Here is a 15128-nt window from a genome sequence, read left to right on the forward strand (position 1 = left end):
CCCCACGAAGTGAATCATAGACACAGTACACACTACACAAATAGTACTATTTTTACTCTGATAAATCTACTCGTCTACAGTTTGTGAAGGAGTTTTAAAGTTTTAAATTTGTGTACGTAATTCCAAGTAAAAAACTTTACGTATTTTAAGTTTGAAATTAAAGCAAATATAATTTGATCGTTGTGAGACTCTTAGCCATGAAATATAGTTGAAAAAATTGGAGTGCTCAAGAGCTAGTAGCTGCCACTACTTAGTTTGGTGGATGAAATTGAAGTTTAGTTCTCGTATACAAACACAACTCAAATGTGTAATGTATTTGAAAGGAAACTGCCACTCTTGTCCTTAAAAACGAGAAAGTCAATTAAAATACAACTTTATAATTGACTTTTATAGTCTTGTTACCTACTAAGGGAACTTGATTGGTACTATGCTAAATCGAAATTTAGTTGGGATCAGACTCTAAAAGAAATTTTAGAATAAATGATTTTGTATACATATCGAACACAATAATTTTATAAATTGAAATAGTTTATTTATCTTTACCATCGTGACACACTCTTTCATAAATGCAAAGCTATTTAAATATATATTTTGATACATATATAGTTGGATTATGTGTGAAGGTGATATTAATAAAAGACAAGATTGATATTAATTTATATTAGAATTCGAACTACGTAGTGATATTTTAATCTCTCGTATTGACATTTTAACAAAACATTAACGTGGACATGAAATATTTAAGTAGATAATTAGATGGATCGATTCGATGGTTGACTATTTATTAAAAAAAAAAGAATTGAAACAGTTTCACAAATGTGTTGACTAGTAATATAAGAGTAATAATATATCGTCAGTGTGTATATGTGGTTTGAGCATGTGAGAGCATCAAGTTATTCATGTGCTAGTATACAACGCACTAACCGACTCTTTCTTAATAATAAAATTAAAATTTTCGTTAAAACATAAATGATAAATACATGAAAATGATAAAAAGAATTTAATATCTACGATTATTATATAAACAGAAGTAATTTTACTTTAAAAAGAATCTAAAACTCTTTGATTTTATTTAGCTCCATCCTAAAGAGGGTTTGAACCCTCTAGATTCGAATCACCTAAAATATAATTACAAATAAATTTTCTTAAGAATGTTGGATTTTACGTGTTAACATGTATATAGATATTGTATAAAAAAAAATTATACTGAATATTTTTTTTTTTACATATATAATATAAACTGAAATTCTTTTTTTTTAAAAAAATAGGAGATGGTCCAGAATGGTCGGTTAAGGGAGCGGCACACCGACTGATTTGGTCACATGCCCACTCTCTTGCTAACACTTTCCGGAGCCAACGTTAGCTTCATTGTTTTTTTCATAATATATATATATATATATATATATATATATATTACGAATCGGATATATATTATATTTTATTCAATTATCTTTTTTTATTTTTATAATTTTATATCGAAATATCTATATACCTCCTTATTACATACTCAAGTTATCTCGATATCATCCATTGAATTTTGTCTGCGCTATCCATCTTGCTAGTATATTTTTGTGTCTCTTAATATGCCTACACATTAAAATATATTTATTTTACCTATTTTATCAATCATTTTCTATTTCTCTATTTTATATTCGATATTCATTTTGAAACGTTAATTAATTTAAATTCACTAAAGATTAGGTATATTTAAGCTAAAATATTGTTGGCCAAATAAAATTTCTTTGAGAGCTCACTTGAAACATATGATTAAAATACTATTATTATTTTTTTGATTAGAATATGGAAATTCATTTTTGTAAAGTCAAATTCCTAAAGTTATTAATCGTCCAACTAAACCATGTAACTTCCAATGAAACTATTTCAATTCTCAAGAGTTCACACTAGTTTTTCTCTTTTAATTCATTTTTAAATCTTCAAATGGCGTTAAATGCCAAATGAAAATCACCTTACATTCCGGCCGATCGGATCGACTGGTTGGGAGAATAATTTTCAGATAAATTACCACAAATTTTCTTATCTAATTAAATCAAAATATTTTTTTTAATCACTTGAAATAAAAAAGACATCTATTTTTGTTTAATGATACAATCAATATTTCTAAGGAAATATACATATAGTTTTAAACGTTATGAATTTTTATATTTATAAAAGTTTTTATAGAGTAAAACTATATTAAATGAAAGTAGTATTAAGATTAGCTTAAAATGAATTGTTTTGTGTAAAGCCAAAAGGACCTTTCCAGACTTGTCACGGTTTAATAATGAAAAAGGGAAAAAAACTTTGTATTTATAAGTAACGGCTCGTTTATCTACCTATTTTTATAAAATAAAGTGTGACTCTTCATTCTCATTAAGCTCTTCTCCTAAATCCCCAAACTCATAAAGCAAAAACTGATAACAACGTTCGGAGCTTGTCGCCGGCGAGAGAAAAAATGGCGATTTTGTTTCAAAGTTCAAGTAGCTCCATGTTATCTATCAAAATTTTTCTGATTTCGACTACTGTTTTATCTGCTGCTATTATGTTAAAGGTGTCTGCTCCTGTTGTTACTGAATTCGCGGTCAGTGAAGTTCCGTCGATCTGGAACGGTGTCGTTTCGTGGCTTAAACCTCCGTATCTATACCTTGTTATCAACTGCATTATCATTACGATTGTAGCCTCTTCTAAGTTGCAGAACAAGCTTGAGGAGAACTCATCTCCGGTGCCGGCGGTTGTTTCGCCGGAGAACTCGTCCCAGTTTCACCCGATTAAGGATTTAAGGCCGGTTACAGACTATTATACTCCGGTCCTTCATGACTTAAACGGCTCCGTGCTGAAGAATCAAGCAATGGAGGCGGAGGCTAGACCGATAGTTTACGAGTATCCTACTGCTGGTGTTTATGATGCAAAGGTCGAGAAACTTCCAGTAGTTAATCCGTACATATCGGAGAAAGGTACATCGTTCAACACCTATCCGGAGCCTAACGATGTTGTTGCTGAAAAGGACGATTTCGTAATCTCGAAATCTTCTTGGGCGCCGGTGATGAGACAGGACTCTATTGATTATTCCATTTCAGGCAACTCGGCTGAGAAACCTCCTGCTTCTGCCAGATTCTCTCACCGGAGAAATGTCAAATCCACTCCTGAAGGTAAACTATATTCCTCACTTTTTTTTTCAATTGTATTTTCCTTATGTGTATCAATTCAGTCAGACTAACTACTATGCTCGCCGGAACAGTTAGAAGTTTTTAAATTAGTTCTCAATTTGTTTTGCATCTCCGGCGAAATTAGCCGGTAACGGTAACTTGCGGTTCAAATTCTCTTGGGATTGTTACCGTTGGAGTAGGTTCGGCTGCTGGATAATTAGGTGCTTGTCAGACCGTAGAACCTAGTGGTCCTATACCTAAGCAATTAAATTTTAAATTCAAATTTAAATATAATCATTAAGACCCTAATTAATGGACACTTTTCCCTTAATGGTGCATAAAGCAGCTTATTAATCACAGATTTGTTCACCTTAACTCCAAAAATAATTCATATTAAGAAACGGTGGAAAATTAACGTAAAACGACAAATACGTGATTTTTTAAAATTGCGTAACTGAATACTGACACCTCCTCACATTTCCACACCGATAAGCTCAGCAATAAGTCGTGTATATCCATTTTTTTTTAACTAATCCAAAATACATGACATGTATTTTTTTTTTATTATCCTATCATTATCGTGATTTAATCGTGATAAATTAGTATGATTTGATTAAATTTGTGTTAATACAGGTGGAAAGGGAGCATTGAGAGTATCAAAGCCTAAACGGCAAGACACGCTGGAGAGTACATGGAAGACGATAACGGAGGGCCGTGCAATGCCACTAACGAGGCACCTGAGGAAATCGGAAACGTGGGAGACACATGGTGGTCGGAACCCGGTTACACCACCACAGCAGAAGATGAAGAAATCTGAGACGTTCAATGACAGAACTACCCCTGACTCCTCGCCATTGCTGACTCCGTCCCCGGGTGGTTCAGGGAAACTTAAGAAAGAGCCATCGCTAAGTCAAGACGAGCTGAACAGGCGAGTTGAAGCGTTTATTAAGAAGTTTAATGAAGATATGAGATTGCAGAGGCAGCAGTCGATGCAACAGTATACTCAGATGATCAATCGAGGCTCACATTAGGAGTTCTTTTCATATAAATAGAGAAGCTCTCTCTTTTTTCATGTTTTATGGCTTATAGTGAATGCATTTTGTTATTTATTCATATTTCTTTTATCGAGAAATTCACCCAAAAAAAAAAAAAACTAAAGGAAGCTGTAATCCAGTTAAACTTCTTTCATGTGGATATTATATGGCTTTAACATGTGATCGAACAGTGTTGTGTTACTAAAACAGTGTAGGACCATCTTTTGGGATATGTCTAGATGATAAGAATGAAGGATGAAAGAAACAACAGCTTGGTTAGTTGAGGCTATTAATGCTTAATCACAACAAGTGATGGGTTCAAATTCCGTAATGAGACTTGCTGCATGACCAATGTGAGGTAGGGAATAATAGTTCGTCCAAGGGTCAATTTATAATCCTTGTGATCCTTGTTTTTTTATTATTTTCTATATGCTTCATTCGAGTCGGTCTATCAAAAATAGTTTCTCTACCTCCACAATCAGCAGCAGTGAGATCACACTTGGTATTATTATGGATGTTTTTACTAAAGGTTTTTATATATGAAAACTATGAAAATAACATACAAACGTCTTGGTAGGGTCATTCTACTCCCTTGAAGGGAATGTCATGACAATGTGTTGAGACCATTTACCCAAACACAAGAGTGAATGTCGTTATTTAGTCAAGCTTGACAAAATTGGACACAGCCCAAGTATGGATGTCAATTGAAATACCAATATTTTTATCTATTTATGATGAAATCATGAATGTGAATGAACTTGCTGGTCCAAGAAGTTTGTTTGCAGATGATCCCCCATTCTTCATTAAACCATTGCATTCAAACTCAATCTCCAACAGGCTCTGCCAAAGCCATACTTGTGATACAACCATGAAGCTGGATACCCATCTCTTTATTAATTGCTTCCTCCTAACATATTATTCTCAACATACTTACTTTTTTACTTTTGGGGGTCTAGTCAAATTTAACTTCTCTCATCCAAACTAAGTATCAAGAATATAGCAGATGATTAACACAACAAATTACAGTTCATTGAAAGGTTGTATTGGTTATACGGTTTAATCTATTTACACAAGTGGTGTCATGGACGTTACATTTACATACATACATAATTCAAGTTTTTCTTATTTCTATTGAAAGATGTTATCCAGTATGGTATCAATAAATATGATCTAGGTTTTACAACCTGTTGTAGGAGTGGAAGTCGTGTGAACAAATCGTACCTTTGCTTCCTCACTAGTTTGGAACTTTGATCTATGTAACTCCTGGTGCTTTGCCTGAGCATTCGCAACTCAAACACTAATGAAAAGAAGGTGAGCTCATTCCCATTTCAGTTATTGCTATGTGAATAACTGATTAGTCTACATAGCCATCGTCACCGGAAAAAGCTTGTCGAGAAAGGTATAGACACCCCCTCCTAGTAGTAGCGCACCACTGCAAAATAAATGATTGAGAAGACAAATATCTGGCTGAGTACTTAAAGGACGTGTTTAAGATGGTAATAGAGATGAAGTGATTGCTGCAGAAGAGATTTAAGCTTTCTCTTACTAATAGTGTATTTAGTTTTCATAGACAATTACCTGATTGGATTAATCCATGCTGAGAACTTGCGGAATGAAAGTATACTCTGCAGATGACACGTGCAGTTATTCAGTGCTTAAATGGTGAAATATTATAATGAACATATGCAAGCAACAACTCTAGGCAAAAGTAGTTAACTTAAGCTATAGTAAACCCCAACTATCAAAGCATATTTCTTTTTTCTTGTACACAGATAGCGAGCGGTCACTGTAGGAAACATGACAGAAGACAAGGAAGCAGCATGAATGGCGTTGAATTGGAGAAAGAATTCTTAAAACAATATCTTCCCATTTAAAATGTAGAGCTACATAAAATGGGTGCTGTGACAAGAGGTCCATGAACCATCTAAAAGCTGCTGTGATCATAATCACAACCATTTGGAACATACAACATACCTGCAATGCTCCAGCAAAAGAAGCAGCAAGAAGTAAGGGAGTAACATAGCCAGTTGTGTATGTCAATAGCAAGCTGCCCCCAATAACTGGATCCTGTTATAGAAGATTATTAAGAAGCTATTCCTATCCAATGTAGTTTATAAACAAAATAAATAACATAAAGATACTGCAGAATTCGTATGGTCAAAGGCCAAAAGCCAGGTGCTGAACTATTTGATTTAAGGCATGCATTATAAAATACTTCTGTTTGAAAGAAATCCTGATGACATAATAATTCCCTACAAGATTAAGCAAATCAACAGATGGTGGTTATATGCTGGTGCTTTTTGTAGGTTAACTTTTTCTTGGAAGACTACCTTTCCAAAGAGCTAAAAGAGAATCATGACAACCGAAAAGTCAAAATTTGCAGTACCCGAGAAGTAGCAACATAGCCGAGCAAGGTTGCGAGGACTGGTGTACTGCATGGTGATGCAGCTAATGCAAATGTAAGACCGGCCAAATAAGCTTGAACACCTAGGCAATCAAATGTATAAAATGTCAAATCATAATATCCGGCTTATTGAGACCATTCCCATACCTAAATAAACAGAGATTACGTCCTAACAAGAGTGTAGGGCAACAGTAATAGACACTTACTGGACGGAAAGCTAGCAGCGGCTGAGCGAGGATCAAAGTTGTCAAAAAATGAGGGAAGTTGCAACTCTATTACCTGCAGCATTGTCATACAACGAAGGCCACAAGTACATGAGTATTAACATGGAACCAAAAAAGCAAAAGGAAAGGGAAAATATTATTTGTGTACCATTTAATATATGAAGTGCTTTCACAAATGTCGATGAAACAATATCATTCAGTTATCTCTATTAGTTAAAAGTTGAAACACAAGACATTGCTAATCTAAAGAGCTCCCCCACTTCTGGTGATTTTCTTGACCTTTTCAAATGGAGGAAGAGTATCTGAGTATGGAATATGTTGATTGCTACTACAAATTTAATGGAATATACATGTATATATGGCACATAGGTTAGATGGACAGTCTCAAAACAAGGCCTACTTCCAAACCAATCATTAATATGACTTGTATTTATGTTCAATGTCTTGATACCAAGAAACCTCGAAAAGATAAAAGCATAGCTTTTGCTAAATCCAGACATACAATTTTTACTTAGATCCGATGGTTTTATCCACAATTTTCACTATCCAGGTACCAAAAGTAGCAGTCATCATTCTATCGAAATGCCTAGACGGATCTCTCTTCTTTTGTTTCACAGGTTCTCATTATGGTAAAGATGATGTGGGGCATCTGGTACTGCATAGAACATCACTCTTTTGGTATTTATGCAAGCAAGAGTGATTAACATATCAAAACGACAAGCGATGTAATTCCTTTAGAACAAAATATCTGAATATCAGACAAAAAGCAAATGTTAGCATGGGCTCAATAAAGAATAAAGACAATAGTACTCAACAAAGTCTCAAAACAAAAACTTAGAAGTAAAAGGGTATTACTACACTATCGAAGCATTCAACATATGTAGTTACCTCTAACAGGTTTAGCCCCATAACAATAGCTAAAAAGGAAGCAGCCACGGGCAATCCTTGTCCTATTTGCCCATATGCCTTTCCAGCAAATGCAGCCGCAATACCCAATAATGCTAGTGTGGTTGCCAATCCCAGTGCAAATGCAATTGAATCTCCAACAACCTGTACACAAGGATTGCTCAAGTGTTAAGAGAGAAAATTGAACTAGTTCTACGCTCTGGCCTCTGGTAAATTTCCAACTGGAAAATGCAGAATTCTGCAAAGCTTTGTGCATAAAATAATTTTCTATTTTCTAATACTCCTTTCATATTCTATACGACACCTTTTGGTTGACACGGAGTAGAAGATATCAGTATGACTTCTATATAAACAGTAGTACAAATATTGAAGTACCAATTGAAAAAATAGTTTGATGGAGAAAACATTAACTTTGATTATTATTAGTTTTTATCAGTAAATTGTCTATATTGATGCACGACAGTAAAAAGCAGATGTTGGGAGAGAGCTAAAAGCAACATTACAAGTTGTGTAATGAACTGAGGAAGTCGATCATGGCATCCGTTAAATAAACATTTGTTGTGATAGAATTTTATCATAACGAAAATCATAAATGGACTCATCATCAAGAAATAAACAACCCTCATTCACCACTTACAGGATTCGCAAGTAAACCTTTATATGAGATTCAAAAAATTTGAGGTAAAAGGATTCACATATAAACCTGTCAAAATTTTCTGTATGATCTATAATCTAAGTTCCTTCATTGCGAACAATGCACATCAAAAGTGCAAGGATAAAGAAGAAACAATACAAAATTAAATTTAAGAGTAAGGTTTTTACCGCTACTCGGCTTTTCCCAGAACCAAAAGCCCCTAAGATCATTTCAAAAGAACGTAAAATCGTCAGAGAGAGAGAATATATGCTGCATATTTAGAGAGAAAAGATTCAACTTCAAAGTTCCTACCAATATAACCAAGGGTCAGAGGCAGTACGCTGAGTGTACAAGGCGACAGACTAGTTACAAGCCCGGCACCAAAAATAGTGGCCAAACTGCAAGGAGGAAAGTCTAAGAATCAGAAGCACCAAATTTTATGAATACATTATATGAGTACCAGATGAAATTTTCATGATTAAGATTTAGACCTAGTAAAACTAAGAGCAGTCAACTGGCCCTGAACAGCTTCATTAGCTTGTTGACCAGCAGAATACAGAAGGCCACCAAAAAGATCTCCAATGCTTCCATCAGCTAATGTATAGACAGCGCTAGAGAAATCCTGAAGTCAATGAAGACAAGTATAGTCCCCTTAACATATAATCAGTTGAAAATTTACCACTGTTTTATGTGAAATACATTCCACTAGGAAATGAATACTTAGTTCAAACTGCAAAGAATCACAAAAAAGGTCTCAACAAAATGCAATTAAACACTGAAAATACAAATCAATTGGGCCGACACTGCAAGTTATAAGTGGCTTCATCAACATGTTGCTAGCTGGAATAAGACATTTCGATAGCAGGTCAAGCTTCCATCCAAGTGTACATAATTTCAATAGCTCCCCTCAAATTTTTGAGATTTGAACAAGGGTCTCACATCTTATCTAACCAAGATTCAAACTAATGTGTCGTCTATAACACTGGTAAATAGAAGACTAAAATTTCCGCATATCATCCCCACAAAGATGTTAAGCACATATCTCCCCCACTAAGCCAGTAATAGACATACAAACTGATGCAGAAAGTATTACAAGAAATTCAGCTTAGCAAGAGAACATCTAGGAGAAAGTTCGCTATGAACTCTTTTACTTTAATCTGCTGTTGTTATTTCAGTAAATGTTATCTCATAAAGAAAAAAAACAGAACAGAGTAGTAAGAAAGGAACCATTTCTTTAATTCATGGGAAACAGGCCATACAAAAATATACATGCACATGATTAGTCAATGAAACATAAATTTGAGATCCGTAAGAGCAGAAGAAAGAAAAAGAAGCATAGATCAAACAGATGCTACATATGTCATCTTATGTTATCACGTGTCATGATGGTTTTACAAAAGCATATGCAAAACATTTAAAAAAAACACCAAACAACATAGTAAGAAACTTAAGGTTGACGAAGGAATTCTCACCATCATGTTATCCATAGTCAAAGCATTTGCGGTATGTGTTGCAACCAAATTTGTGGCTAAATGTGAAGACAGATAATTAGTGTTATTTTATTGTTAAGCGTGAATTAATTATGAAATCAGGCAAAAGCATTTACTAAGCAGAAAACAAAACATTCTAATCAAAGCCAAAACAAAATGCAAGCCCCAGTTACTGAATGATTTTGACAGATGTCACAACTCAAGTCTACAAACATTTTCTGAAAAGAAAATTCATGAAACAGCTCATATAATACATAATCAATTTAAGAACAGAAACAGTGACTCCTGCTGCTAGGTCGCCTCAGCAAGTTACAATAAAAAAGCATCAGTAGTGATGAGTGTGATCGGGGCACTCAAGTGAGTCTAGTCTTCTTCAATGGTAATTCAAGATGGCCAATGAAAGTGAGGGGATTTGATTTGGATGAAGGCAATCATACAAACCAAACTACATTACATGAGTAATTTTATGCCTCGATTATAGACTTGGTCAATCAGTTATTTCTCCATTGCCATTCGGACATTTTTGGGATTGAAGGAATCTGATTCCACTGCAAAGGATTTACCCTTAGTGAGAGGAGATGTGCTGCGAGGGCATTGAGCAATATGGAAGATTTGCTCCGTTAGCACTCGATTGATAGTCTCGAGGGAAGGAACTGCAAGGCTTCAAGAGCAGCGTAAAGCTAGAATTTGAAGTTTATGAATCCTAAACGTGCCACCAAACTCATAGCTCATTTTATTTATGGGGTTTGTAATAAAGATTTATACATATTTAAAGGATCCATCCAGACTCATAGCTAATATTTTCTCCGCCCCTAAAGTCAAGACGATCATAGCTTCTGCTTTCTATATTTCAGGAGCATATATAGCAGTCCTCTCGCAAAAATGATTGGTTGCTCTTTCTAGTAAGCCATAATTTAGTGTAGGATTTCCTATTTGTGTATAACTTCAATATTCATTGCTCTTTGTAGTAATCACGTTTCAAGGTATGAACAAGTTACCACTTACTAAGGCAAAGCAAAAAATAGGCCATAAACAACATGCATATGTTAATCCCTGGAAATTTAACTACAATGCTCACAATATAGCTCTCCAAATTTTTTCATGATTAGCAAGATCATCTAAGGAGAATACCTATGACAGCAGTTGAGAGCATTGTGAATCTAATTGGGGCACTAGTGCAAGCCATTGACAAAGAAAAAACATCTTCATGGAGATCCTTCGATTTTTCTTTGCTGGACGAAATACTTCTGCTAAGCAACTTCCTTTGCTCCACACTACAATGCGCACCTAAAAGAACGAATAGCATAAAGTACGTCGATAATACACAGTATTAGACATATTATCAAATGAGTAAATCGCTTGGTTTATTATGGATCAAAGTAGAAAAGGCAGACATTATTGCATCGAATTGGAACAAACTACATGTATCAGAAGTCAAAAATTCTGTTGAAGTACTTGAATTCACCTGAAATTGTATACAAATAACTGAAATCTCCGAGCTATTGATCTCAACAGTAATCAAATTAAATAAATTTCCAAAAAATTATGAAAAACTTCATTCACCAGAATTTGTATCCAAATAACTGAAATTTTCTGAGCTAATTGACCTCAACAGTAATCAGATTAACTAAATTTCTAAGAAAATGAAGAAGAAAAACTAAGAAAGACAAATTGCTCGAGAGGCTCGAAAAGAGGATTTACTTGCCCTGAATTCTTCGTGGAAAACGCTTGAAGCTTGAGATAGTGATAGGACGAAGGTGCTCGTAGCACCTCAAACTGCTAACAGCCAGCTTCATTTGAGCTGAAGAAGTAATTGTGCCAATAGGCGAGTGCTGGAGCGCCATGAAAGAGAGAAGAAGAAGAAACAGTGAGCTTGGTTTGCCGATTGAACGTTGATATTTTTTTATTTTTTCCCGTGAGTTGATAACTCGTCACTTAACTTTATTTTCAATTCAAAACTCATTACTCGTCACTTAATTTTCATTTCCAATTTCAAAACTCGATTTTTATTTATTTTTTTTTTCATAAAAGGTCATGCAGATAATTTTATTATTTTTTACTAAAATTTACTTACATCAAATTTTTATTATAATTAAAAATTTAAAAATTATATATATATATTTAAATTATTTAATAACCCAACTTATTTAACCTAACTCACTAAAAATATGGAGTGTGTTTGGTATGAAAAAATTTTCTGGAAAATGTTTTCAAATTTTTTTTTTTTTTTGGTTGGACAAAAGTTTTGGAAAATATTTTCCAGATCAATTCATTTTCCTCAATTTTGAGGAAAATGACTTCCCTTCAAAAATTAACGAAAACAATTTCCAAAACTCTCCTCCAATGCTAAATTACATGTCAATTTTAAAAATATATTTTCAATTTCAAAATTTTATTTATTCACCTGATCCCTAAACCCCCACCCATCCACCCACCACCGGTCAGCCCCCCTCCAAAAAATTAATTTTGCTTTTTAAAAATATTTTCAACTTCAATTAAGAAGGAAATAACTAAAGAATTAAAGTGCAACAAAGATGACAAATTTATATTTGGCATAATACATAAATATGACTCTAAACTTGGTGTCAACGGACAATTATGACGTTTAACTTTAAATATACACAAGACACTTAAACTTGTATAAAATTTAATAAATAGATATCGTCCTTCATGACACTCTATATTACAAATTTATGTCTTATGTGTTGTCCTGCGTGTATTATATCATGTAAGATATGTGTGCCTACTTGTGCACAATCAAAGTTGGAGGGCTTAGTTGTCCGCTGAAGTCAAGTTAATGGTCATGCATGTTTATGTATTATATCTTCAAATTCGATAATGGTACATATTGATTTAACTACAACTCTTCATATTCTTTAATTTAAGATTAAAAGAGGAAAAACATTAATTCATGTACTTATTTAAAATTTTATAAATCCTAATTGACTGTTGTTCTTTCAATTTTTTTTTAATAAATAACTTACAAGTCAAAAAATAATCAAAAGAATAATATTATTTAATTAATTAGAAAAAAATGAAAAAAAATCTTAATTCATGTACTTATTTAAAATTCCAGAAATCCTAATTTATTCTTATTTTCTACATTCCCATTCTAATAAATAACTTACAATTTAAAATAAAATAAATTATTTAATTAATTAGATGTTTAATTTAGTCTTGGTAAAATGATAATTTAAGTTTTTACGCTTCCCACCTATGATAATATATATAATATGATATATACGCCGTTGGGGAGAACATAAACAAACCAAAATCATCTCATTCATAAGTAATCAGAAAAGGGAAAAATATATCATTCAGCCATTCATTCGTATAACTGTTTGGCATTTTTAGTTCTCTCTATCTTGCTTTCACTCCTAGTGATTCTTTCCTCCAATTTCTCACTTTTTGAAATAGCCTTTGCCATGGCCTTCTTTTTCCTGACATTCTTCGTCCTTTTCATTTGTACTCCCTTCGTCTTTCTGCAATATCAAGCATCCAACATTAGCAAAAACAAAGTGAGGAATTGTAAGATGGGAGATGGAGGTTATCGGAGGAACGGGAATAATAAAGAAGACCATGAATTTCAAGCGTAAACATGCCTGCAACCCAGAAACATGTACAGGGAGCTTTATTTGCCACTCCTTATTTAACTTACATTTCATATATTTGACAAAAGGTTCTACAAGAACTCATAAAGGTTATTTGCAGACCCTAAGAGTAACACTAAAATGAAGGGGATTGTTTGGTTTGAGTCAATTATGGACGGCTAGTGGGTTGCTTCAAGACATTGGAGCTAGACAAGCATGGATAAAGGGAGGAAGTTAGAGGTGTGAGCTTCTTATACATTGAGCAAATCGGGATGACCGGCAGTTGATGTATTATGGTGGATGGGCTATACATAAATAGATTGTAACCAACCACTAACTTCTAAGTTCTAATACATGTACGGACAAACTACGACATGACAGTAGAAACAAAAACTGATATAAATACTACTACAAGTTTTTAAGGTCAATGTTACTACCCCTCTCCATTTTCTTTGTACAAGAACATCTCAGATGCCTCTGTCTACCATCTATAAACTCTCCGCCTTCCTTGCACTGCTCATTAAATTGGGCCAATCCTTATTGATATGTTACATCACAGGAGAATAGAATCCCTATGAAGGAATATAACTTAACTCGATAAAAAGTTTTTTCTCCAAATAGTCTCAAGGATGGTTCAGTATTTACGATCTTCATTATATGAGTAATGAGTGTGATAGTATGTGAAAACAAATGAAAATCACTAATGTCAAATAGTCATTGACCATTCGGTAAATTATATTATCCAGACCTACTTTTAAGATGTACTGCATGAAGTGGACTACTGATCAATCTGAATTCAGGAAGTCGGCGAAACTTCCTCATTAAAGTGATAGAATATCCGAGTCAGGTGCATATAGAGCATATATGAAGCAAGTATTTATCGAGTTTTCAAATCCTAGTTGCACTTTCTGAGGACATAGAAGATTTAGGGATCAAACTTCATCCGAGGAGTAAAATGTCTAGGAAAACAGATGGATAGAAACTGCTCAAACTGGACCCCTACTATGTTAAACATGTTAAACAAATGAGAAATTCTCAAATAATAGTAACCACAAAATAAAATATCTATTGCAAGAACAAAGCTAAAAATAACACCAATTTGAATAGCAACTGCGAAAAAGAAAAGAATTTGGCCACATAACTTGCATTCTAACAATTATGTTATTCAAAATACATCCTAAAATTTCAACAAAATGTAGAATAAAAATAGAAACAAAATTTCATAGCATCTCATTCCTAATATTCTCAAATAAAGAACACCTCAACTCAACTTGGGGATAAGTTCTTCACTTTCACTAATCATTAAGTATACTGTATTGATAAAACTATGAAAATTAGACAAGTTACCTAAGTGATCCACCTAAATGTGGTTTTGGAGCAGCTGATTCTGAAGTATCCATCGCTGAATTTAAGCAAACAGACATGTAAATTGACAGAAATTAACAAATTTTTCTAATAAAATGATAACGAAGACACTTAATTACAGTAGTTAATTACTCAATTACCTTGGGCATCCATGACCGTCTGGTCAGTGGAGACATCCATGGCAGCTAGGCCATTTTTCTTCTTGTTTCTGTTCTTCGCCATAGCTACGTGAACACAAAATCGGAAGGATTTAGGGTTCAGAAAATCCCAATTCTAATTTCTAGCCTGTATTGTCAAAGAGTACATAATGGGCCTGGAGCAGCTCATTCGCTTCAACT

General features: G+C 33.8%; 3 protein-coding genes across 4 annotated transcripts; 1 reads left to right on the forward strand and 2 right to left on the reverse strand.

The window, feature by feature from the left end:
- The first annotated feature begins 2267 nt into the window (after positions 1-2267).
- On the forward strand, positions 2268-4258 carry LOC101243730 (uncharacterized). The gene is made up of 2 exons (XM_004244141.5): positions 2268-3146; positions 3777-4258. Exons 1-2 carry the CDS (start codon positions 2453-2455, stop codon positions 4172-4174), a joined length of 1092 nt encoding a protein of 363 aa, XP_004244189.2. The 5' UTR covers positions 2268-2452; the 3' UTR covers positions 4175-4258.
- A 945-nt stretch (positions 4259-5203) lies between these two features.
- Positions 5204-11788, reverse strand: LOC101268704 (cytochrome c-type biogenesis ccda-like chloroplastic protein). Of its 2 annotated transcripts, none has more exons than XM_004244140.4 (12): positions 11541-11788; positions 10967-11122; positions 9818-9873; positions 8837-8967; positions 8658-8743; positions 8534-8565; positions 7694-7855; positions 6788-6860; positions 6564-6664; positions 6152-6244; positions 5756-5802; positions 5204-5609 (listed from the first exon to the last, which is right to left on the reverse strand). In XM_004244140.4, exons 1-12 carry the CDS (start codon positions 11677-11679, stop codon positions 5537-5539), a joined length of 1149 nt encoding a protein of 382 aa, XP_004244188.2. In that variant the 5' UTR covers positions 11680-11788; the 3' UTR covers positions 5204-5536. The 2 variants fall into 2 exon arrangements, with proteins under 2 accessions (XP_004244188.2, XP_010324347.1); XM_010326045.4 differs by having other exon boundaries at positions 11537-11747.
- A 1307-nt stretch (positions 11789-13095) lies between these two features.
- Positions 13096-15128, reverse strand: LOC101268412 (uncharacterized). Its single transcript, XM_010326044.4, has 3 exons — positions 14931-15128; positions 14773-14827; positions 13096-13317 (listed from the first exon to the last, which is right to left on the reverse strand). The coding sequence occupies exons 1-3, from the start codon at positions 15010-15012 to the stop codon at positions 13161-13163; spliced, it is 294 nt and encodes a 97-aa protein (XP_010324346.2). The 5' UTR covers positions 15013-15128; the 3' UTR covers positions 13096-13160.

This window comes from Solanum lycopersicum, chromosome 7 (genome assembly GCF_036512215.1).
Source record: "Solanum lycopersicum chromosome 7, SLM_r2.1".
In the NCBI taxonomy this organism is placed as follows: Eukaryota; Viridiplantae; Streptophyta; class Magnoliopsida; order Solanales; family Solanaceae; genus Solanum; species Solanum lycopersicum.